This window comes from Miniopterus schreibersii, assembly GCF_964146895.1.
Source record: "Miniopterus schreibersii genome assembly, chromosome: 5".
NCBI lineage: Eukaryota > Metazoa > Chordata > Mammalia > Chiroptera > Miniopteridae > Miniopterus > Miniopterus schreibersii.
Window position 1 is genome coordinate 88,401,281 of NC_138106.1, and position 25,687 is coordinate 88,426,967.

Genomic DNA, 25,687 nt, shown 5'->3' on the forward strand with positions numbered 1-25,687 from the left:
TCCTTTTTTTACCTATTTTTTTTATTGTTGACACTATTACAGATGTCCCCCATTCCCCGCCTTTGCTCCCAGCAGGAAAACTTGCCCATTAGCATTCATTTCCCCTCAGTGGTGAAAGGTGCCATGATTACCCAAGTCGGGGGGCACCAATGTTCTACAGAGGACAGCCTCGGAGCCGTCAGTGTGGGAGGTGGTCTCGCGCATTGTGTTTTTGGTAAGCCATCGGTCAGGCAAAGGTCCAGCTAATTTGAGACTTTGACTCATAAGCGGCTTTACCCAGCTCAGGTATCAGTTCGACCAGGGAGAAAGCAGGCATGGGCTCGTGAAGGTGAGGAGCCGGTGTCACTGTCCCAGCAGCGCCTAAGACAGGAGCCTGTCCCTGACTCCTCAGCCAATGGACTCCATCGAGCCACCAGGACTGTCTCACAACAATTGCCAGGCACCACATAAGAGGGGCACCCTGTGTGCTCTCTTGATCCCGCGCACCTCAAAGTGCGCCCCTCAGACCAGCAGCTTTGGCATCGCTTGGGAGCTCCCTAGAAACACTGAATCCAAGTCTGCCGCTAACAGGCCCCCCGGTTCCGTGAGCAGGTGAGCGTGCCAGGCGCAGTCCAGACGCAAGGCAGTGCCGCTCCCTGCCCGAGCCCTCTCCGCCACTCAGTCCTCCTGCAGACGTCAGGCCGCAGGCGCCCCCATCCCAGTCTGCCGCTCACTCTCCCGCTTGCCCTCTGATGGGCACGGAAATGCCAGCCAGGCCCTGCTTTTCTCCCGGATCCCGGGCCTGGGGCCTTCTCCTCCCTGCTCTGCCCAGACCCTCTCCGGGCCCCCACCCCCACGCTTCCTCCTGTCCTGTGGCTTAGGCCCCACTTCCTTGGGAGGCCTTGGAAAGTCCTCAAGCCTGGGTTGGTCCTGCTCAGCTGTTTTTATGGGCCCACTGCTTCCTCTCCCAGGGCCCCTCTCATTCCGTGATTTGGGGCTGCCTGCCTGTGTGTCCCTCTAGACTGGGGGCTTCATGAGGCCGGTGCTTATCTGTGTGGCTCCCTCTTTACCTCGGCACCCAGCACACTATAATTTTAAAAAACAAAAGGCTTTATTTGTTGATCTCTGTCCTTAAAATTACTTAGCTCCCCCTGGGTGGGTGGGCAAGCCTGCCTGAGAGCTGCGGGTCTGGAAGGAAGGCCGCGGGGCTGAAGCGCAGGAGCGCCTCCCACAGGCAACTGGTGGGTGAAGGCAAAGGGACGCACGGGGCACCGCAGTCGAGCCGGCTGACACCGCACACTTGGCGGAACGCCGCTTGAGCAACAATAACCTCAAGAACAGAGATCAACAAATAAAACCTTTTTTTTTTTAGATGGAAGAAAATATTTTCCCCGTGCTCACTTCTGGCGAAAACCGCTGCCCTGAGCGTTGACAGCAGTAAAGGTTGCTAACAGTTCCTCAAGTTTGTATCAGGATCCGAGAACAGTTTTTCAATCTTTGCTTGCTTTGCGTTGGGGGATGTCTTTGTGTTCCAGTTAAAAACCTAAGATCTCATTCAAAACTCAGGGACTTTTACTTAAGCCCTGTGCTTTGAATCAAGAATCAGGCTAAGCCTAACTTCAGCTTAGGAGAAAGACTTTTTTTAAGGTACAGACAGGGCTTGTGTGAGGCTCTGAGCCGTCCCAGCAGCGGGTCCTGACTCCGCTCTTCCCCGTTTGTCGCTGCGGAGAGGCCGCCGGGAGGACAGCGCCCTGCTGTGAGCGTTCCTCGCCGGCCTGCCGCGCCCGGGCGGTGTATCTCACCCTTCCGTGCTCTGTGCCTTCCTGCCCTGGACATATCTTGTGTAATTAATTACTCCACTCTCCCTTCCTTACCAGTCCAAGGCCACGAACCTCCTGATTTGGCACGGGCCAGGACTTCTCACCCAGTATAGATGAGCCTCCCCCGCCCCATCACCCTCCCTGGCACCCACCGTGGCTTGGGGCAGGCGCTAGAGAGCAGAGGGGCCAAACAGAGGTCTTCTGCAGTCTTCCAACGGACAGGGTTAACCAACTAATGCTGGACATGAGTCATGAAAACGTTTTGACCAGTGCGTCAAGCCGTCCCACAAAGTCACCGTGACTAATGAGTCACCACGAGCAGCACAGCTGGGTAGACCAGCAGAGTCAGTGTGTGAGTTGAGGTCCCCCTGAGTCCCCACAGTTCCAGCTGCTGAGCAAGTTTATGTGATGTGATGAGTTCAGAGCATCCACGGCTGAGCTGAGAGCTGTGGCCAGCCCCACAGAATTGTGTTCTCCTTGTATTAGGTCCAAACAGTATCATTCTTCACTTAGCTCCAAAATAAATTTACAATAAAAATTTCCATCTCTTGCATTTTTAGCAGCAAACTACATTCTGCTGCTTGGCAGGCTCAGTATTTTCTGAACAGGAGCTGCTCTTTGGCGCAGTGCATGAGCTCGGGCGTGAAGCAGGCTCCTCACGTGGGGCCCCAGGATCAGCCCTCTCCACACCTCTGCTCCATGGGCTATGAAATAGGGACACAGTACTTACCTTCCATGGTCAATGGTGAAAACCAGACCAGAAAATATATATACGAAGAGCTCGGCACAGGGTCTGCCCCCTGGGAAACACTCAACAAATGAGGGTTTCCATCAGTGTCTTTAACCACCGCAGGGGAGAGAGTCATGAGTGCTCCACAGAGATGTGATCCCTGTAAACTCGCGGCTGCTCCTGGGAAGCCCCCATCCGAGGCAGAGTCTTCACCAAAGCAGGCTGGGCTGTGGGGTCACTGCCTGAGCCACCGCCAAGTGCCAGTGCCATGCCCCTGGAAGACAAGACCCGAGCTCCTCCTCCCCCCTTAAGGACAGTTGTTGATATTCTACCTTTAGTCCCAGCAGTGACTTAATCATGGCCCTAATGCATGAATCAAAATGCTGTAGCTCAAAGTACCGGCTTTCATGAGGAAGATATATTGTAGCCTGCTCTGAGACGGATTGACACGTGCAAAATGTCACTATCTACTTAGACATTTATTGAGTGTGAGGAACTGGCAAGACCCTGTACATGACCTGGCCATGCTACGTAGTGCGAGTGTAACCAAAAAGGGCAAGGGGCCCTCGAGAGGTGCTGAGTAATGACAGGAGGCCATCCAGCCTGTCACGTCTCCCTGTGTCTCAAGGATAAACTCCTAGAAGGATACAGGAAAATAAATGATTTTATCATTTAATTCAGGAACTTTCTATATACATTTTGGTTTTGCAGGATGCTCACAGTGTCACAAATATCTGATTTATGTTTTGAACCAAATTAACCCGTCTGCCCATTGAGGCAGCAAATGCACTACATGAATTTTTTTTTCATTTTCTGCCTGAATTTGCTTACTAATTGCTTGTTTTGATATGCAGACATAACCTTAAAAAACTACCTTCACACAGAAACCAAGCTCAAAAAATTAGTCTGTCTATGCCAGGTACCAATCCCTCTAATTCTGCCCTGTGGCTAGAGTTCAAAAGAAGCCAATAAGATTGACTCAAGTAAGTGAAATATGCATATGAGCCCAGAGCAGTTACATTTAAAATGCCTTGTACTAAATTTCCATACTGTCATTAAGTAACATGGGAATTTTGGGCATTAACTCTGATATATTGGGGAAGTTCAAATGCTGTTAGTGTAACCAAGTCCTTCACAGACAGACCACAGCTGTGAGCAGGGTGGGGACCCCACCGCACAGCCGCCCACTGACCCTCGCTGGACACCTCCTCCAGAAGCTCCAGGGCCTTTCAGAGACGCTGGCTCTGCATGAGAGCAGGAGACACTGAGGCGGGTGTCCTGCCTGTGAGCGAGCCTTGCCCAGCCTCTCCGGGACCCTTGGTCCCTTCCACCACCCACTCCCCTCAGTGCCTCACAAATGTCACTGGACTTCCCTGGAGCTGTATTAAATTCTACCAAAAAAAAAACACATAAAAGCATGCATGTTAACAAGTATTGCTGTCCTTCCTCAACAGATTTCTGCCTTCCAGTTGTTTTCAATTATTTTCTTTCTGGCAGGAAGTTCATTTTGGCTGCATGAGGAAATGGCAGTTTTGACTAGACAGTGAAAAATCTATCATTTTAGTTTAGGGTGCCTGGGCTGAGGAACAGGAGAGAGAGGGGCGGGAAAGAGGCAGGGAAGGTAGGAGGGAAAGAAAAGAGAAAGCGAGAGTAAGAAAGAGAGAGGGGGAGTTGGGGAGCAAAAGGCAAAACACCTATTTCAAAATGCTGCCTCCGTCTGATCTCCTGCCTAGAAAGGGGAAGAAAATGTTCTTCTTTGCCTCTTTCCTTGGAACCCAGATTCTTATGATAACCACGACTTTTTAAATCTCTGTTATGGGTTAAATATCCAATAGAGGGGATGAAACACAAATTGAATGACCTGCCATACCATTTACTCTGTAACTTTAACTGCTCCCTTCTTCCCAGGTCCTATTTTTTCATCTTCTAGGAAATATTACGGGGACATGTAAGGAGAGAGATGTAGAGAGCCTCGAGACAGGCTACCCTGCCGGGGCACAGCGCCCAGGATTCAGGGGGTGAGCCGCAGTTATAAATGCTCTCAGGCCAGGGCTTATATTAACATGAGGGAGGGGGAAAGATACGTCTTCTCCAGGTGCTGCCTCAGATATCGCCAGGCTCCTTCCATGTTGTAGCACCGTCATTCCCTAAACCAAGGATCCTAAGGTGTGGTCTCTGGACTAGGAGTGTCACCAGTGATGTTGGCTCTAGGTTCTAGAGTTCAGCAAAGAAAGAATTTAGAGTCAAGAACTTTAGTGCGAGGGGAAGTTTATTTATCATGCAAAGCAAAAGTACACTTAAAAAAAAGACTCAAGTGGGCTGCTCAGAGTCTTGGCCCTTTAGAAAGTGAGTCACAGAGGCAGAAGAAATGAGCCAGCTGGGCTGCATGGACCCAAGAGTTAAGTTACAGAGGCAAAGGAAGGGACCTTGGAGGGGGTTAGTTCAGGCTGAGCTGCCGCAGCCCATTGCTCCCCTGGTTGCAAGTCTTGTAGGGACCCTAAGAGAAAGATCCACACCTGAAGAATGAAGGCGCAGGCATGCTCTAGAAAGAGGGCACATACACTGGGTCCTTCGTCTTAAGAGTTTTTATCTGTTTTCTAAAGGGGGAAATTTTAGGGTAGGTCTCAAGGGAGGATCTCAATAGAATATTTATCAGCTTTAAGTCATTTTGTGGTCAGTTTCACCTTCAAAGAATATCCCAAAGAGGGATTGGGATTGAGAGCATCTGCCCCAGCATGGTCTGAAATATGTAAGACCTTGCTATTTATTACCTGGCTGTAAGTTTCTCAGCCAGTTTGTTCACCTATCTGTCCCAGTTTCCCTATTCCACTTGCCAAGAAATTTCCCTAGCTTCTTACTATCCTGCCTCAGGAGTATCAGCACCACCTGGGAACTTGTTAGAAATGCAAATTCTCGGGCCCCGCCCAGACCCATTCAGTCAGACACTGGCAGCGCGGAATCCAGCCCTCTGAGCACGAACAAGTCCTCCAGGTGATTCTGATGTAGCTCAAGTTTGAGGATCATGGCTATAGGGACTCATGGTGATAGAAGGAGAGAGATTGGAGCAGGAATAGGGGCAGGAGAGGCTGCTTCTTAAAAGCCTTGACCCAGTAATAACATGAATCACGCCTGCTCTCATTTTGCTGGTAAGAACCAGCCATAAGGCTATAACTAGCTGCAAGAGATGCTCAGAAATGTAGTGTCCACAGCTGGATGACAGCAACGGGTTCTGGTGGACAGCCAGCCATCTTTGCCAACATGGCCCTCTGAGGCAGAAATATTGTCACCATTTACAGCATTGCTCCTTTGGAAAAACAACCCACTGACATTTTGGGCCATATATTTCTATTGCGTGGGGGCTGTCTTGTGCATTATAGGATGTTCAGCAGCCTCAGCTCACAATATTAACAGTAATGCTCCCCACCCCACACACCCCAGTTGGAGACAACTACAAATGTCTCCAGACATTGCCAAATATTCCCTGGGGGACAAAATTACCCCAAGTTGAGAACCACTGGTCTAAACAAAAAATATAATTTGTCTTTTCGACCACAGCCTGACCATAGGTGAGAATGTTACTTTCTTCTGGTCTCTGTTAGCCTTCCTCTTAAAACACTATGTTGAAGATTTCAGCTCGTGGCAAAAGTTATTGCACACTGCACTACCACATCCACCTTACCTGCACAGAAATAAACTTCCCAAGCCAGAGGCATCTGTGTGCATTGACTCAGAGCCGTGACAGAGCTCATCCTATTTACAATTACCTTCCCGGATGCCCAAGGCATCCAAAAACAAACTTCATTTTATGAAAAAACATATTGAAGTTATGTTGCATTCCTTCCCAGTGGCCTTGCCTTTAAATGACTCAAGTTCAGAAGAGAGATGAAGGAAAGGAAGCTCTGCTTCTCTGACACAGACTTAGTTTCCAGAAAAAGGCAATGTACTGTTAGATGCAGAGGTTTTTCCACTGAAACAGTCTGTTGGCTTTGCTTCCATGTGATAAAATAACGTCAAACTGCAAATAGAATTGTGCAGCAAGGGTGCACTACCCTAGGAAAATGTATTTTGAATGAAACTGACATTTTGCCAGAAGTAGTTATCTTTTGCAAGGTCACGGGACTTCAGCAAGAATAAAAGCAATGCATGCTTCAATGGTAGACCCAAACTAAGGCTTGATTTATCAGATTAATGATAAGAATGTGTTAAATCTTTTATATCAACCCCTCACACTACTTGAAATGAAAGGAAAAAGGAACTGCAGTGGATTCCATCCCAACTGGAAAGAATGGCAGCAAAATCCCTCATCAGAGGGATATTTCTTTGAACAAATGGGTTAATTTCTCAGAGACATTTCTGCCTTGCTGTCCATCTGCTCTTCATTTTCTTTTGGGCTCCAGTTGTGTTTCAAAAGCAAAATATGCCCTTTCCCTCATGGTGTCACACATCCATCTAATGCTTAAGGAGGGCTTGCTCTAGGGGAGGCACCGTTCCAGCCCTGGGTCCACCCCACCTTTCGTGTGAAGGGACAGAGACCTTAAATATTAAAAATAAACATGATCGTTTCAGGAGGTGATAAGCGCAATAAAAGACATACAGGAAAGACCTAGCTGAGAGTGGAGGCATTAGAAAGCCGGGGGGCCTTCTGCGGACCGAGATGAAGCCAATAACAGGGGCAGCGAGAGGAGCACTGGCGCTGTGAGGAGCCGCGCGGACAAAGGCCCCGAGGCACCAACAAATTTGCTCTAAAACCAACTTTATCTTCCTACACTTTTCAAGCATTACACCTTCCAGCCATCTCCCCACTCTCTCCAGTATAAAAATCTCTCCCCTGAACTCCAGATTCTTAGACACAACTCCCCTCAGCCTCTCCACTTCCATTTGAAACGGCGGGCACTTGGATTTCACGCGGCGAGCACAACTCCTTGATTCCTCTGCCACCCCAACACGCTCTTCCCCGCGCTTCCCGGTTCGCCCGTTTGTGCAGCCACAAGCTCCTGGGGCTCTCTCGTCTGCTCACACCCCGCCTCCAGCCCATCCGCAAACACTCGGGGCCTCTGACGTTACTCCAGCATCTGCCTCCTGGGCTGACCCACTTTCACTTCTTGCCCGGACGAATTCAGCAGCCTCCCACTGACCTCCAACCTCTAGCCTGGAAATTTGCTTTTCATAGCAGAACCAGAGTGATCCTTTTAAGCATAAACCAGATTATATTACTACCCGCCAAAAACCTTTCTAAAGTTTTCCATCTCAAAATAAAATTCAAAAGCCTTGCTATTCAAGAGCACACATGATCTGGCAACATTACCACTTTGGAGTTATCTTATCTCTTTCCATTCTCCTCCCCTTCACCCCCATTTATTCCATCCCAGCCGCCCAGCCCCTCTGCTGCTACTTGAACACGCAGCTATCCTCTTGCCTCAGGGCCGCTGCGTCTACCGTTCCAGAGGCCTGGAACGTTGCTCTTTCAGATATGCACGTGACATCTCTCACGCTTTAGAGATTCCGCTCAACTGTCACTAACCAGGGTGGCTTTCTCAACCACCTAAACACCCCACCTCACCCCTCACATAAACACATTTTCTATCATCTTACCCTACATCATATAAATAGTTTCTAACTAATCTGGAATCTCCTTTAAAGTAGAGACTATCTTTTGGTTACTGCTATCCCCTGGGGCCCAAATGGATAAAGAAATGAATCCATGAATATCACCACCTCATATCTAGAGGATCTAAAACCACTGCAATCATTCAATTTAATAGCATTTATAAGTTTTGTGTTTTGGGTACTATGAGAGATATAAAAACTGTGTAAGAAAGATGTAACACCAACCTTTTAAAAGATTAAAATTAAGGTTAAACAACAGATCGCATTAAACAATTTATTTCAGACTATCATTTAATAATCCATTAAATGGCATAAATAATAAGTGGCATGTGCAACCTGTTTTATAGGATTTCTAAGAGAGAGAGCAATGTGGACTGAGTATTGGGGGAACTCCACGAGGGTGGAATAGAGGCAGGAAAGGCAAACAGTGGGCTAACAGTGGGGCCATGGCCCAGAGGTAAGAAGAGAGAAGCCCATGTGCTTGGTATGAAAAGTTCTCAGTGGGGAAGAAATAACATGTGGAAAAAGTGGGGTGAGGTTCGGATTAGAGTCTCAATGGTCTGTGGGATGTCACTTGCAGTTGGTGGGTCAGATCACAACCTCATAAAGTTAGGTTTTGAGGAAACTGTTCAACAGGACATGAATAGCCTGGAAGGAGGAGAAGACGAGCTGTGAGGCCAAGAGACTAGAGTGTCTGTTAGAAGCAGTCAGGGAGTGAGGCAATGGGCTTTGGACCAAGGTGGTGCGCAGGGCAGTCAGAGGAGCCCGAGCGACCATGTGACCCACTCCTTGCTGAATCCAGCTCTCTGGAGTTAGGACACTAGTGTCAAGGACTGCATATCTTTTTAAGTTCCACTGCTGATTCTGATGTGTACCTCTAGTTAAAGACCATAAGTCTAGTCCTAAAACTGTTGTAGGGGGAGGGAACGGCACTGGGTTTTAGGCCTGTGGGGTCAGACCAGACCTGGGTACAGCAACCTTGGTACTTGCGTTCTGGCTAGGAAGAATTTGGAGCCAAGACGTGAATCACAGATGTAGAAGAAGTGATTCATAGAAGAAATGGGCTCAGGAAACAAATTAGAAAGGCAAAGGAAGGGCTGGAGGAAGCTAATGCTAATGTGCCTGGGGTGGGGGAGTAGGGGATAGGGGATGGGGGATGGGAAAGGGGAAAGGCATGGACATACTCCCTGGAGGGAGAGCGCTGGGTCCTCTGTCCTAGTGGTTTTCATCGTGGAGAGCTTAGGGGAGGTCCCAGGGAAAGATCTTATTATAATATTCAGCAGCTTTCCAGGTGTGTCCTTTCAGGGTCCTGGTCTCCACTGATTGACTGGTTGGCACCACGGTGGGGGCCATCATTCACTGCAGCTGGTCCTGAGATCAGCTGTGGCTGGTTTTGCTGCTTTTCTGGGCCTGGAGCTGAAATACAACTGAGGCCTAAATGTTATCTCTAGGGAGGAAAGGTCAGGGGGTCCAAACTGCATGACCAGCAATATACTAGGGGAGGAAAGGCACCTTGGGGGCGAGGTCCCACCCTACAATTATTCTTTGCTAGGCACCTGGGGCTTTCCACCCTGATGACCTTCTGTACCTGGCCCACTGTCCCTGTTCTGCTGATGTCTGTCTAACTGCCTATCATAAAACCTCCATTTAGAGATGAGGCAACACAGATCCAGATGAGGGAACCCACTTAGGATATACAACCTGTCAGGGGCAGGTCTCCGAACAGGTCCCAGGTCTCTTGACTCTCCATATAATGCTTTCAGGGTCTCAGTAAATAAGAAAAGGGCAGAAGCTAAACTTGAAGGAACAATTACTCAACCATTTCATTAAAGTAGGAGGTGCTGGTCGTTTTTCCATATATAATCTGGAATCATGGAAAACCAGAACATGCATCCATTCATTGACTTTGTCGATGAAAGAGCATCCAGCCTAAGAAAAAGTTTTACAAGAGATTATTTGAGCTAATCTGATGACAATTGCCAAGAAGCAAAATCTCAACAGGTTGCAAAAATGCTCCCAAGAGTGGCAGCTTTTTTATATGTATATATCTTTTTTATTTCAGAGAGAGGAAGGGAGAGGGAGAGAGACAGAAACATCAATGATGAGAGACACTGATCGGCTGCCTCCTGGGAGGGATCGAGCCTGCAACCTGGGCATGTGCCCTGACCGGGCATCAAACCAGGATCTCCTGGATCCTAGGTCGATGCTCAACTGCTGAGCCATGCCCGGCCGGCCAGGCCCAAGAGTGGCAATTTTGTAGCTGATTTCAAACATTAGAATCAAAGGAGAAAATGTAAGGAGGGTCACCTGAAACCTACTGATGCTGAAGAGCGTGGAAGAAATCAAAGCAGAGAAATCTCTGGACTTGGACAGAGTAAGATGAAGAGACACACACTTCTTTCACCTTGCCGGGCACAGGAGAGTTAACAGTTAACATTTACAGCACATAGACACGGTACTCAGGGAACAAGATGATAACGAGGGGCTCTGCGGCCTTGTGACCTGGTGGGCCAGACCCCTCAGGCCTGGGAAAGATCACTCTGACATTTCAAAGTTGTGTTATCTTAGATGCAAAAAGACAATAGGCAGGCTCAATTAAGGTAAAGATTGGCCTCTGTCAGGGAAGCTACAGGCCTCGGACGGGACAACCCACCATGACCTGCTTTTGATTAGGACGTTTTATGTTCAGACCATCCTAGTGTTACCAGTGCTGGGGTTTGGGGCTCCCCAAGATAAAAATCAAGAGGAACCACCTGGGAAACTTCTGGACAGATTTTATTAAGCTTGTGCTTGAGCACAAGGGAGGCAGCACAGAGGAAAGGAAGGTCCTGTGAACTGGCTGGGGGCTGGCTCTGCTTGGTGCTTTTATAAGCTGGGGGCAAAGTGGGCTTGTGGGGAAAGCCAGGCTTTTGAAAGGCGGGCTTGCAGAATCTTCACTTCAGGGTCGGGTGACTTCCGTTTCCAGCTGCGCTGTCTGGTAACTATGTCCGTGCCTGCACTGTGGGGCAAGAGGGCAGCATAGCTCCCTACCACCGCCCCAGGAGGGGCACGGAGCGGGCAAACCTCCATCAACTGCACATGCGGGTCAGGAGTTTTCATCTGCAAGGAAGCAGGCACTTAGAGGGAGATCAAATCAGCCACCGCTGCGTTTCTGAGTAGGAAGTGGAGGGGTGGTGGCATTATTGCTGTCAGCTTATCTGGTGTTCCTTCTGGCTACCTGGTCTCAGCTTCGTTTCCTGGCCACCCAGTATTTTCCATTCCAGGCCCTCACAGTGTGCTTACTTTTAATCTTTCAGTTTGTAAAGTCTACCATGCAGGCCTCCCCTCAGCTTGTCAGGTTTAATATGTGGCCCCTCTATAGTCCACAATTTGTTCAACAAATATTTGCTGAGCACCTATTATGTGCTTGGCATTTTTCTAGGTGTTGTAGATAAACAAAGAGCCAGCCAATTACAATGTAGTGTCATAAATTCCCTGGTACAGGTTGACTAGGAATGTAAGTTAGCCCAGTGAGGCCCAGACCTCACAGGAGGCTTCGCAGAGAAGTCAGTGGCTCAGCTGAGCTCTGAAGACCAGCTGAAATTAGGTAAAGTTTGGGTGAGGGTTATAGAAGAAAGACCTGGAGAGAATTTGAATGGGAGAATATAATTTCAGTACAGAAAATCACATATTCAAAGTCTTCTTTAATCCACCAATAATTTCAGTGTCTGAAACATTACACATCTGTTGACAATGGTCATAACTTGGGCCCCCATAAGTTTAGCAATCTTACCTTTTCCTTCATTAGACTACACATGCAAAGCATACTCTACACCTATCACAATTTACCAGTTAAGAGAGTCATTTATGCAGGACCATGAGTCCTAGATTAGAGGTCATTCCATCAGATCTTGGTCACACTAGCCTCCAAATTTCCTCATCACATTCCCCAAGCCCCACCCCCACTCCTTCCCCACCCCCACCATTTTGTGTATTGTGCAGCACACACTGAGTGCTCAGTAAATAGTTTTTGACTACTGCTTTGCCTTCAATAAAACTTATTTATATTGCTTTGATTTAAATGTAATTGTATGGGACCATCACCATTCAGAACACATTTGCAAATGTATAACAGATTAAGTTTCACTTTTGCTCTTTAAAGATAAACAGGAAAATGCACATTTTTTTGCAGCAGGGGTCCTTGCTACAAAGCTTTCCTTGGTGATAACTGATACTCTTCTATTGTTATGAATAGAAAGTAATTGTAATTAACATAAGGATCCCTTAGAGGCCAATTTTAAATGAAACTGCATTTAACTGCAGGTAATTCTTTTATTTCCCCAAGATGATGTTAACATTCCAACTAACTCTGTGAAATATGTCGAATCTCTGCAAAGTAAACCTGTCTGAAATGAAATGGTATCGTTTTCAACCCCCAAAGCATAGACAACAAAGAGAAAAAGAGAGTTAAGTCCAAAGGGCCCCGTAAAATGAAACTAAACACAAGCTCGGCGATCAGTTCTGGGTTTGCTGGGTTTCTAAGCAAAATGCTCTGTGTTCTCTGGAAATAGTGATTTGCTAAAAGAAACCAAGTAAATAGCAATTTTTCATTTCTAGTATTTTGTTGGTTGCCTAAGTAATTTATTTTAGTCCTAAAGCCCTCTGTTTCCCAAGTCCGTTGTGTTAAGAAGGTAGGATAAGTGGGCACAGGACCTCCACATAGCAGCTAATCAATGCAGACTGCTATGGACTGAATCGTGTCCCCTCAAATTCATACGTTGAAGCTTTAATCCCCTGTGATGGCATTTGGTGTGGGGCCTTTGGGAGGTTATGAGAGTGGGGCCCTATGATAGGATTAGTGCCCTTACAAGCCGAGGCCCAGGGAGCTTGCTCTCACATAGCAAGGATGTGGCCTTCTGCAAGCCAGGAAGAGCATGCTCTCCAGGACCTGGCCGCGATCTTGGCCACCTAGCCTCCAAAACCCTGAGCAGTAAATTGCAGTTGTTGAAGCTACACAGCCTATTGATGTTTTGTTCCAGCTAAGACACACGTATTGAATGAAGCAATGAATGGTCTTTGATTTGACAATTGTCTAGGCTCCAAATGTGTGACATATAACTTTGGGATCATAAAGGAGTGGGAGACAGGCAATGGTTCTTATCTGGAGTCCACTTGGCAACCTCACTTCCTATCACGCTCCCCACACTGCCAGGACGTCGCACCTGCCATGTGCCGGGTGTGCCACATGTGACCAGGACTCTGGACAGATAACTCTGCTCCCAAGCACTGTTTCCAGGGGGTTTTAGATGGTCATTATATGGAGAAGGCAGCCTCTTGCCAACATCTTGGAGTCTGGCCCTAATTAGCAATAGTTTTCCACCTGTGCAAGTACAAGGCATGGCAGGACTTTTGTTTTTTTTAGAGACCTCTGCATTGCATTCTATAAATATCAAGAGGTAGATATATAGGATATATCTGTGTATATATATATGAAGTCAGAATAATAGACATCTTTGAGTATATTTTTAAATCAAGAAATACTCACGTATAGATAATTTAGATTTAAGAACATAGTTATTCTAGTTTAACAAAATAGCAATGTACTACTAAACATATTTAGGAAAATAAACGGTTGTCCTCGATATCTAACATGAAAGAGTTTACAATAAGAATGATATAGTAATTTTAACTTTTATTCTAATTTCTATTCTTTTCCTTCTCACAGAAGTTCAAAGTGCACGCACACATAAATATTCAATAAACAATTAGGCTCTTAGCACTTAGCACCCCTCATACTCACCCCTGGACTGGGGGTAGCGATCCTTCCCAGAGACCCCGGCTTTGGGCCAGAGGAAGTGAGAGCATGGAAAGGCCACGCGGGCCACAGGCCTGCAGGCGACCAGACCTGCGAGCTGCACCCGGCCTCCGACCCTCTGCTCAGATACAAAGTCTGTAAGACTATTTCCTTCAGTTTCATTCCCTAGCGACACTGTCTGTGTTTCCGGGAGCCAATATTGTTAGAAGATTCCCCAGAATCCAGGGTTATTCATACCCACCCCCACCCCCGCATCCGCAGCCGGTCTGAACACAGAAGCACCCCTGGGGCCGTCTCAGGGGCTCAGCATCTCGGGGTAGAACTTGTTCACTAGTATTTTCTTCAAATGTCACCTTCCTTACCTTCAGGCCACTTCCTTGCCTACATGGAGATTTAGAATCATTTCCTTCCTCCGCTGCACTTTGCTCCTTGACAGTATTTTATTTTAGAGCCGAGTGCAGGTGCTCTCGCCCTGGGGCGTCTTGTCTGGGGATGTGAGCCTGAGCCTCCGCCGCCTGTCTCTCGGGCTCGCAGCGTGGAGGGGGAGGGAGCCCTGTGCTCCAAGTGGGAAACCCAGGGGTAGCCGGCTAATTTCAGCTTTCCTCACCCTCCTACTATCCAATTTCTAAAACTTTTTAAACATATGAATAAAGATTTGGAAATTTAGAAATCTAGATGATACAGTAAATATTATAAAAAGTAGACCACTACATTTTACCTATGCGATTTAAGCATGTTGATAAAAATAACCAAATCACTGTCTTTAACTTTACTTGCTGTCATTCTAAATGTTTATTTGTTCCGTTACCTGATATAACAGGACCCATAAATGTGTTGCGAGTCTTGTGTTACCCAAAAGAGACTTTCCATTTTAATTTTCACTTTACTACTTGTGCTTTTGTTTACTTTTCTTCAAAGTCTACATCTCTTTTTTTAATGTTACCACACTTTGATTTGAAATTTTGACATGAAAATTTAATTAACATATTGTTAATGAAGAAAAAAATAAAACAGGAAAAATGCAGGTTTTAATAGATTGGTTTAGATTATGGGCTTTGTAAGAGCATTTACTCGAGCTGGGAAGTTCTTCAGTGTTATTTATTCATTTTTAATAAGTTTCAAGGATCCATAAACTTTTTTTTATTGTCATCTGACACATTTGATTTTTTTAAAGCAAATGTGCCCAGAAAGATTTTTTTTTTAGATGTAGACAAAATTAGTCTAAAATTTTATGGAAAAGCAAAAGACCTAGAATAATTAAAATGATTTTGAAAATGAAATATGTCACTCTCCTCAATCTTATGTCTGAGTAACCATACAGTGTACGGTTAGAAGGACAGACACACATATCAGTGGAACAGAACAGAGAACCAAAAACAGAGACACACGAATACACCCGACTGACTTTTGACAAAGGCACAAAAGCAATTCAGTGGAGCAATTAAACATCCATAGACGAAAAGTGAACCCCAACCTTATAGAAAACTTAATTCAAAATGATCAGGGACTTAAATGTAAAATGGAAAGCTAAACAAATTTGGAAAAAAATTTAAAAACACAGGAGGAAAACTTTGGTACCTGGACCTTAGCAAAAACTTCTTAGACATGATTTCAAACACATGATTCATAAAAGCAAAACTCAACAGGTTACATTTCATCAATAAAGAGCTACGAAGTGGGAGGAACTATATATCATCAAAGGACTACTACCTAGAATATTTAAAGAACTCTCAAAACTTAATGCTCAAAATCCAACAGCCCAATTGGAAAACGAAGTAAAAACATGAAGAGGCATTTCACCAAGAGGGTATAAAGATAACAGATAAGCACATTAAAAAAATGTTCATCATTAGTTATCAGGAAAACGCAAATTAAAACCAAAAATGAGACACGGACAATGGTGGGGAGAGGGACTGGGGAGAGGGATGTGACAGGGTGGAATGGGTCATAGGGGAGAAAAAGGGACATCTGTAATATTTTAAACAAAAATAAATTTTAAAAAATAAATAAATAAAGTAAAAATAAAAAACCAATATGAGAACAACAACAAAAATGAGCGTAGCAGGGCGTGGCTCAGTGGTTGAACACTGACCTAGGATCCAGGAGATCACGGTTCGATTCCCCGTCAGGGCACAGGCCCCGGTTGCAGGCTTGTCCGCAGTTGGGGGCATGCAGGAGGCGGCCGGTCAATGACTCTCTCATCATTGATGTTTCTATCTCTCTCTCCCCCTCTCCCTTCCTCCCTCTGAAATCAATATATATTAAAAAACAAAACAAAACCCCCACAATGAGCTATTACATACACCTATCAGAAAGGCTGAAGTAAAAAAATAGTGACAACACTGAATGCTGGTGAGGGTGCAGAGCCACAGGGTGACATACACGGCGGGTGGGAATGCGAAACGGTACAGCCACTCTGGAAGACAGTCTGGTCATTTCTTTTAAAAACATACAAATACCATATGCCTCAGTGACTTCAGTCCTGGGAATTTATCTCAGAGAAATGAAAACTTAGGTTTACACTCACGGCAGCCTTATTTGTAAGAGCCCAAACTGGAAACAACCCAGATGTCCTTCAATAGCTGGATGGTTAGACAAACTGAAACATCCGTACCATGGGATTCTCTCGGTAATAAAAAGGAACAAACTATTGATAGATTTGACAACTGGATGAGTATCCAGAGAATTATGCTGGGTGAAAAAAAGCCACTTTCAAGAGGCTACATACTTCATGATTTCATTTAGAGAACACGCTTGAAATGGCAACATTACAGAAATGGAAAGTTGATTACTGGTTGCCAGAAATGGAAGAGGGAGTGTTTAGGAGAGGGCGAGTAGAAGAGGGCATGTAGGAGGGGCGGGTAGGAGAGGGCATGTAGGAGGGGCGGGTAGGAGAGGGCGGGTAGGAGGGGGGGGTAGAAGAGGGTGGGTAGGAGGGGCGGGTAGGAGAGGGCATGTAGGGGGGGGTAGGAGAGGGTGGGTAGGAGGGGCAGGTAGGAGAGGGCATGTAGGAGGGGCAGGTAGGAGAGGGCATGTAGGAGGGGCGGGTAGGAGAGGGCATGTAGGAGGGGGGGTAGGAGAGGGTGGGTAGGAGGGGCAGGTAGGAGAGGGCATGTAGGAGGGGGGATAGGAGAGGGTGGGTAGGAGGGGCGGGTAGGAGAGGGCATGTAGGAGGGGCGGGTAGGAGAGGGTGGGTAGGAGGGGCGGGTAGGAGAGGGCATGTAGGAGGGGCGGGTAGGAGAGGGTGGGTAGGAGGAGGTAGGAGGGGGGTAGGAGGGAAGTGGGTGTGGTTATAAAAAGGACCCAGGGGTCTTGGTGCTGATGAGAATGCACTAGACCTCGCCCGTGTCGGTGTCAGAATTGTGGCTGTGACGTTGTTCTGCTAGTTTGCAAGATGTTGTCACTGGGGGGAAAGGGCACAAGAAAAGTCTCTGTTATTTCTTACAACTGCCTATGAACCTACCATTACATATTTCTAAATAAAAAGTTTAATTTATAAAGTAACTGTGTTTGAAAAGTAGTTTTGTTTGTTAGCAAATTATAAAGATAAATTCGACTAAATGAGAAGGAGACTTGCACGGATGTTCACGCTGTCTGCTTCCCGGCAGGCCTGCGAGGAGCCATCGCGTTCGCCTTGGCGATTCGGGACACGGGCTCGCAGCCCAAGCAGATGATGTTCACCACGGCGCTGCTGCTCGTGTTCTTCACAGTCTGGGTGTTCGGAGGAGGGACCACCCCCATGCTGGCCTGGCTGCAGATCAGGTGAGTGGCCCCCGGGCGAGGGCACCGCCGAGGCAGGGCTGTGCTGACCTGCTCCAAGTACAGGGGCAAAGTAGCATCAGTCACAAGGTGGCCCGATATGGCCTGTCGCCAACTGTCAACTTCTCCAAGACGCCCAGAAACCTCGGGGTGATGTCTGTTTACTGCCTGTCCCTGGAAATGGTTAATTTACCTATGAAGTCCTCCATTCAGCACCCTTTAGTACACTGAGATCGGTTATGGCGGTTACACAAATGAGTAAGACGTGGTCCCCTCCTCGAGGCACTCACAGCCCAACAGGATTCACACAGAGAAAGCGGGACTACCGAGGAGACAGTGAGCTTGTTTCACTTTTAATTCCTCACGGCACTTACGGTAGAGCTGGGGACTCGGGACATGCTTACACATACCTGACTGGCGAGCCACAAGTTTAGCCAGAGGGAGGCTACGGACAAGCCAGACAGTGCTCAGCTTGTGCTGGGCTCCAGCAGGGGCCCCCGGGTCGCGGTGCCTGTAGATGGGTGCCGCAAGGTGAGGTATGCGGGGAGCAGGCAGCGTGGCAAAGACTCACAGCTTGTGCCAATTGCGAAAACGGGTAAATCTGTTTTTTAATGCTATCTTTATTTAAGTGTGTCTTTGACCCAGATCCTCATTTTCATATTCCAAATGTAATGATACTTTAGGTGAATCACGTTTTATTTCTAGAGCCGTACATCTTGGTGGGTCACACACTCCGTCCCGGGGCCCTGCCTGTTCTCTGTGAGGCAAATTCACACCCATCTCTGCCTGACCGGGAAAGGACTTCCAGGAAAATTACTACAGACAAGGGCCTTATTCCAGCACCAATACAGTGCCTGGCACTTGGTAGGATTGAATAAATAACTGACATGGAAAATTAAATGACTATAACCACAAATGCAATATTCTTTTGTTAAGCATTTACTGCTGATTTTCTGTGCATTTGGCAGAGGAAGCAGAAGCAGGGAGTTTACTTAGTAAGAAGTTTAGTGTAAGGAAGCTTATGCCTAAGCTACCTAACCTGGGCCAAGGCTCCGCTCTGAACCAAATTCAAGCAAAAAAGGGCCTCTCGCATTGTGAACGTTGGCCAAGCTCATAAAAGGGCTCTGACAAAGGTGAGTGGAAAGTGTTATGAAACGCTTGCTGAATGGCCTTCTAAGCATACAAGTGGCTGCAGTTCTTTCCCAGGGGCGGTTACTGTGGGCTCCTATGGACGGCACACATCGCACTGAGCTCCACAGCCCTGGGCGGGGAGAACTGTTGGTAAGAAGGCGGTGTGCTCAGATTCCTGGAAAATAACATTGGGCCGGTAGATTCAGACTTGCAAAAATCAGGGCTTGGAAGACAAAAGTTAGAGGTTACCGATCTCCACAAGGAAAAATATCCAATATGCTATCAGGTAAATTAGAATATTCAGAAAATGAAATGGTGTCAACATTTCTTCAAGTAGTGCGAATACAACCTATTTTCTACCACTGCTTTCATATCCTGAAGAGGGTGACACGTTTATCCTCGTGCTCGCCCAGGGATTCCCAGCGGCATCGCTGACCCCAGGGGTGCGGGAGCCTAGGCGGCCTCTCACCTGCAGGTGGGCGCGAGGGAGCTGCAGTAACGGGGCGGGGCAGGTTGCCCGGTTATCGAGGTTACAGGCCAGGGCAGGGCAGGGCAGGGCCAGGAAGGAAAGGTGGCGATGCCCACCTCAGCCCCACAGCGAGGGCCCTGGAGGCCCTTAGCCGGGGTCACTGTGCCCTGCGGGGCGCAGCGCGGGGCTGCCGGGGCAGGGAGATGCCCGGCAGGATTGGGTTCGAAGGGCCCACAGATTCAATGCCAGGCTTGGCCGCCAGCCAGGAGGAGAGAGAAATAAGGCGAGGTTGGAGTATTTAGGGAAGGAGCTGGGGGCTCCAGTCTGGAGGGGGGCATGGGAACCTCAGCTGGGAACGAGAGTGTTACCCGAAGTCAGGGCAGAGACCCAGCCGAGGGGACCGAGGCCAGCGTGAGGCGGCCACCAGAGGGGCAGGCCCGGGGGCCAGGGCGTCCGCGCGGGCAAGGGCACCGCAGCGAGGCCGGGTTACAGCGTGAGCCCCGACCCGCCGCTGGGCTGTCACCCAGGCCCGGGTCCGCCTCCGGGAGCCCGCCAGGGCCTGAGAGCGCGTCTCTACCGCATCCAGCAACACCTGGACCCGCCTGCCCGGAGACGGGCTCATACTAACCGCCGCGCGCCGGGCTGCGGGGCAGGGGGACGGCGCGGTGTGACCGCCCAGGGCCAGCGCCGGGGGCCGCCGGCTTGAGGGGCGCGGCGGGTGCGCGGGGGGAGCGGGCGGGAGCGCGCGGGGCGGGAGAGCGCGGGGCGGGAGAGCGCGGGGCGGGAGAGCGCGGGGCGGGGGAGCGGGGGGGGGGGAGAGGGAGGAGCGCGCGGGGCGGGAGAGCGCGGGGCGGGAGAGCGCGGGGCGGGAGCGCGCGGGGCGGGAGAGCGCGGGCGGGAGCGCGCGGGGCGGGAGCGCGCGGGCGGGAGCGCGCGGGGCGGGGACGGGACAGGCCGGGCCGAGTCAGCCCCCAGGCTGCCGGCCAGCAAAGCCACATAAGTCCGGCCCCGCCGTGTTACAGTGACACCAGCAGATGCGCTCGTCTCTGTTGCGGTTTAGAGCACCATCAAAGAAACCTCAGAGCCATCATAGAGTCTGTTTTATTTACTTTTTATTGCATTTATGGGGGTGACATTGGCTGATAAAACCGCACAGGTTTCAAGTGTACAACTCAACAAGCATCATCTACACACGCATCGCGCGCTCCACACCCAAAGTCAAGTCTCCTTCTGCCACTGCGGGTCCCCCCTCTGCCCTCTTCCACCTCCCCCACCCCTCTCCTGTCACCACACTGCCCTCTTTGTCTGTGTGTCATACACGCATGCACACGCACACACATATATATAGTTTGTTTAATCCCTTCATCTTTTTTCACTCAACCCCCACCCCCCCCAGCTGTCAGTCTGTTCTGTGTATCTATGAATCTCTCTCTATTTTGTTTGTTAAATTAGTTTGTTGATTAGATTCCACCTATAAGTGAGATCAAAGTTGTCTATCTATTAGATTATATTTAGCAAGACCTTCCTTGCTTACAGAACAATGTTTCATTAATCAACTTTCAGATCAGACTCTTTGCATAAAATACCAGAATATAAGTAATCGGACTTTAATAAAATAGTGTGGAAACCCAGGGACAGGGATGCGAATGGAATAGTGAGTGAGCCAAGCTCCCTCCCTCGCTGTGTCACTTAGTTATACATTTTACATTGCCTTTCCGTCTTGATTGTTTTAATTCTATTTTTTTCCTCTTAAATTATTAGGTCTGTAAAATTGAGTTACCAGAAACTTGAGTTGATATTTTTTATTCCTATAAAATTTGCCATTTAGTCAGAAACTGCTGTAGTAGGATGCAGAGAGTGTTCTATATAAGGAAAAAGTTATGCTACTGACAGGAATTGAACCTTGATGGGAACGACTTTAAGACAGCAATGACCTTGAGCTTAGAGAAACTCAGAATGATCTTTACATGTGAAACAAATTCTCCGTTGAGTAAGTCCTATCTTAGGCACATTCAAACTTCTTGTCCTAAAGCTGTTTTATTTTATTTTTAAAATAATACAATATTTTAATGCAGCAGTTGAAATATATCACAGATCTTTGTTTTTAAAAATTCTAGAGAAAATGAGAAGACTCCCCTGGTATTATCATGGGGGTACTCCTGCAAAAGGCAAAAAAGGTTTTCTTGATTAGGACCCGCTGTCTTCCCCTTTGGGACACATCAGCACTGGTGGTAAAGAAGACCAACCACAGTCTCCAGGGAGGGGCTCTGCTCTTAGCCAGGGAACAAACTGCCTATAGAGGCCAGTAAACAGGACTATCGCCACGATTGCCCAGGCCCACCGATAAACCTCCAAGGCCAACAGGGCAGAGCTCTCCGGCCATGTGCTTAGTGTGGGTGGTAACCCAATCCTTGGCTTAGGGTAGGGCACCTATGGAGCTAACCAAATGCACGAGAACAGACCCCATACCACAGTGTAAACCTTTCCTGGGTTCCCCAGAGAGGAATGCTGGACCCATCTCTTCCAAATACCTGAACCTCAGTACAGAAAGCCTTGCTCACCTGAGAAGCAGAACCTGTATTCCAGGTGGCACTGAACGTGCCTTCAGGAAGACGGCTCCTGCATTTTCCAGATTTTGGCTTCTAACATCTCACACAGTAACAACTTTTATCGAGCACTCATTCTGTGCCAAATATTAGATAATTAATTGTAAGGCACATAGCTTCCCTATGACTCAGCCTCTATCATATGAAATGGGAATAATAATAGTAGCTACCTTCTAGGGTGGGTGGCAAAGTGGCCCAGGGTCACACCACTGTTGGGCTGCAGAGCCAACTCCAGCCCAGGCAGCCTGAGCCCAGGGCGTGTGCACCCAGCTCTTCTGCCCCCTACAGAAATGAGCTCATTCCTAACGCCTGCAATCCTTGATTAACAAATCTTCTGGGGAAAAGAGATGTGCTTTTATAGGCAAGACAAACCTGTTAAAAACAAACACAGTAATCTTCGCCATCACGAGGGATTGGGTTGCAGGGCTCACGGAGCACAGGAGTCTTTGGCCCAGCTCTCCTCTTTGGCCTAGGACAGTCACAGGCAAACAAGACCAGCCGTGCTCCGAAGTAGCCAGGCAGGGAAGTTTGTTGTCCTCAAAGGAATTTGGAATTATGGGAATTTGCCACCCTCATGCCCACTTCCCAAAACTATTCTGGATCTTAAGTCAGATGGATGTTGGCCTCTTTCACAAAACAAACAAATCACACACTGGCCTGTGTCCTTGGCAGAGTGAGTAACTTTCAGTTAGTACATTGTCTCCACTGCCATTATTTTAGCTGAATATCTAAATTCTTTTTGGTTTACGACCCATCCCTATTATATGCCATCCTAGAAGGATTTTTTTATTTTTATCATTTATATCCACTGGCTATAGAGTTTGTAATAAAAGCCATCATAGGAATGCACACAGAGGTAAACAGAGAACTGTCTTAGTAATATTTTTAAATCTTACACAACAGCAGAGTTAAGTACATCTGCTTAGAAGACTTCAATTATTACTGAGGTGAGGAAAGGTCAATTTGATATAACAGAGGAATACAGATAATTAAGTTCCCTCCATTTCTAGCTGAATTCTGTTTGGTTTCCTTCCTAGTATCCAGTCTCCTGCATGTTTAATGACATGCTTTAGTGGTCTATTAACACAGCAAATCAGTATACATACCTTGGAGGCAGATGGTGTGGATCCCACCCCTCCTCCCCCTCTTACTAGCTGTGGGAACTTGAAGAATGAATTCAGTATCTTCATGCCTCAATCCTCTTATCTGTAAAATTGGAATAATAATAACTACCTGTTTACATTGTTGTAAGGATTAAGTGTTTCCTGTATAAAGAATTCAGGGCACACAGTAAGTGCTCAACAAATGTTGCTATAACAATACCTGGATGACCAATTTGGAGCCTTTTCTTGTCCAAACACGCTTTTGCTGCCTATGGCATATATAGTGTTATCAATTAATTGTATTTGTGAAAACATGGCTTACATGAAAAATAAAAAGAAATTATAGTCTTTGAGGAACTTAGTTCATTTTATGTAATAACTAGATTCATCAATATTACAGCTAGCTCCTATTTCTGAATTCAAAATTATAAACTTCTTAAAGAAAAATGCTTACAAAAAGCAATATATTTATCCAACAGCCAGAGAGATTCTTTCTAGAACACGCTTCTATTTCTTCCTTAATATAATCTCTGCTTAGGTACTTTTCTGATATTTAATTAGCACCATTTCATCAATATATATCAATTTTATTATTTTGTATTGCTTTTGTACCAATTTGTATATTTTGTATCAATTTACATCAGTTGGCAGGCCTGAGAGATACCCTGTATTTATTTGAACGTGGACTCATACTTTATATTTTCCACCCCTAACCCCCATTTAAAATTGTTCTATTTTCCAGAGGCTTTTCTAAAAAATGGTTCATAACTTCAAATATTTATTGTTCAAATCAATCTAGTTCGGCATACTCTATTAGAGATATTGGATGAGACTAGAAACTTATTGCTAACCTAAAAGTATACTAGGTTTATAATCCGTATTATGAATTAGCAGCTTGTAAATTTGCTTCCAATACCATCTGGGCTCTTTAATATGCTTTCTTTCTGTGTACAGAATCTTTTCAGTTTCAGAGATAATAGTCTTTATCTTGACAACTGCTAACTGTCTTCCACTAGCCATGTTCGTATTTCTCCAATGTGCTCTTGAGAACATCATTATCAATAAACTTCCCTCATTTATTAAGTTTATCAAACAATGAACATTCAGTTCTATTAAAGAGAATTTATTAGCCTGTTGTCATAAAGTATTATCCAGTATAGGAGCTAGAAAAGCGCATCCTTGGACCCCATTCCAGACGTTCTGATTCAGAAACTCTGGAGGTGAAGCCAGTGATGTGTGTTATGATATGCCCTCCGGGGGCCAGGTGCATGCTTGGGCTGGAGAATCCATGCCTTGGTCTGATAATGGAAAGAAGCAATGCTGGAGATATTGAGCTTGTCTCCCTAAGATCCTGCACAGAATCCCCAGTGGTTCCTCCATACTGCTCTTAAACTCTTCAACATCATGCTCCTTTCTATCTAAAAATAAAACCCAAGCCAGTTGATTTGCACATTTCTGTCTGAGTTAATCCTGGCCGCTCTCCACTCCACCATATCTCATCTGTAAAGCTGTAGATGATACTTTAGCCAAAACAATATGAGATGAGACTCCTGAATTTTCTCAAGGTTCTAAGCACCAGCAATCCTGCAGTGACCCCAACAACACTGTGAAACAGGCCAGGATGAGAGCATCTTGGGCAGGGAATCGTCCACACCTCTGAGCAAGACCACCAGGGGTTTTAAAGCCTTCCTGTGAGAGCCCCAAGCAGAAAGCCACATGTCTACTTTGAGCCAGATCTTGTCCTTTATTTTTTCTTTATTTAAACCATGTTTTATTTTTAAATTACAGTTGACATACAATATTATATTAGTTTCAGGTTTACACTCTAGTGATTAGACATTATATAACTTACTAAGTGCATCCTAATAAATCTCGTACCCATCTGACACTGTACATAGTTGTTACAATATTGCTGTCTACATTCCCTGTGCTGTGCTGTCACCCCCTGACTATTTTGTAACCACCAATCTGTACTTCTCAATCTCTTCACCTTTTCCACCCATCCTTCCAACCCAGCTCCTGACCGGCAACCATCAGAATGTTCTCTGTATCTATGAGTCTGTTTCTGTTCTGCTTGCTTGCTTATTTTGTTCTTTTAGATTCAATCACTGATAGGTGTATATTTATTGCCATTTTATTGTTCATATTTTTTATATATTTTTTTTCTTCTTCTTAAAGAGAGCCTTTAACATTTCACATAATAAAGTTTGGTGGTGATGAACTCCTTAACTTTTTTTTGTCTGGGAAGCTCTTTATCTGACCTTGAGTTCTAAATGATAGCGTTGCTGGGTAGAGTAATCTTGGTTGTAGGTCCTTGCTTTTCATCACTTTGACTATTTCTTCCCACTCCCTTCTGACCTGAAAAGTTTCTGTTGAGAAATCAACTGACAGTCTTATGGGAGCTCCCATGTAGGTAACTAACTGCTTGTCTCTTGCTCCTTTTAAGGTTCACTCTCTTTGTCTTTAACCTTTGGCATTTTAATTATGATGTGTCTTGCTGTGGGCCTCTTTGGGTTCCTCTTGTTTGGGACTCTCTGTACTTCCTGGACTTGTAAGTCTGTTTCCTTCATCAGGTTAGGAAAGTTTTCTGTCATTATTTTTTGAAATAGGTTTTCAATTTCTTGTTCCCTCTTTTCTTCTTCAGTACCTCCATGATGAGAATGTTGGTACGCTTGAGGTTGTCCCAGAA

General features: G+C 46.6%; 1 protein-coding gene across 1 annotated transcript in view; it reads left to right on the top strand.

Annotated features, from left to right (window-relative positions):
• SLC9A9 (solute carrier family 9 member A9) overlaps positions 1–25,687 on the top strand; it is a 485,438-nt gene that overhangs the window by 287,032 nt on the left and 172,719 nt on the right. Inside the window, exon 12 of the mRNA XM_081137930.1 lies at positions 17,539–17,692. Coding sequence (XP_080994056.1) covers positions 17,539–17,692 — 154 coding nt within the window. The remainder of the gene's footprint in view (positions 1–17,538; positions 17,693–25,687) is intronic.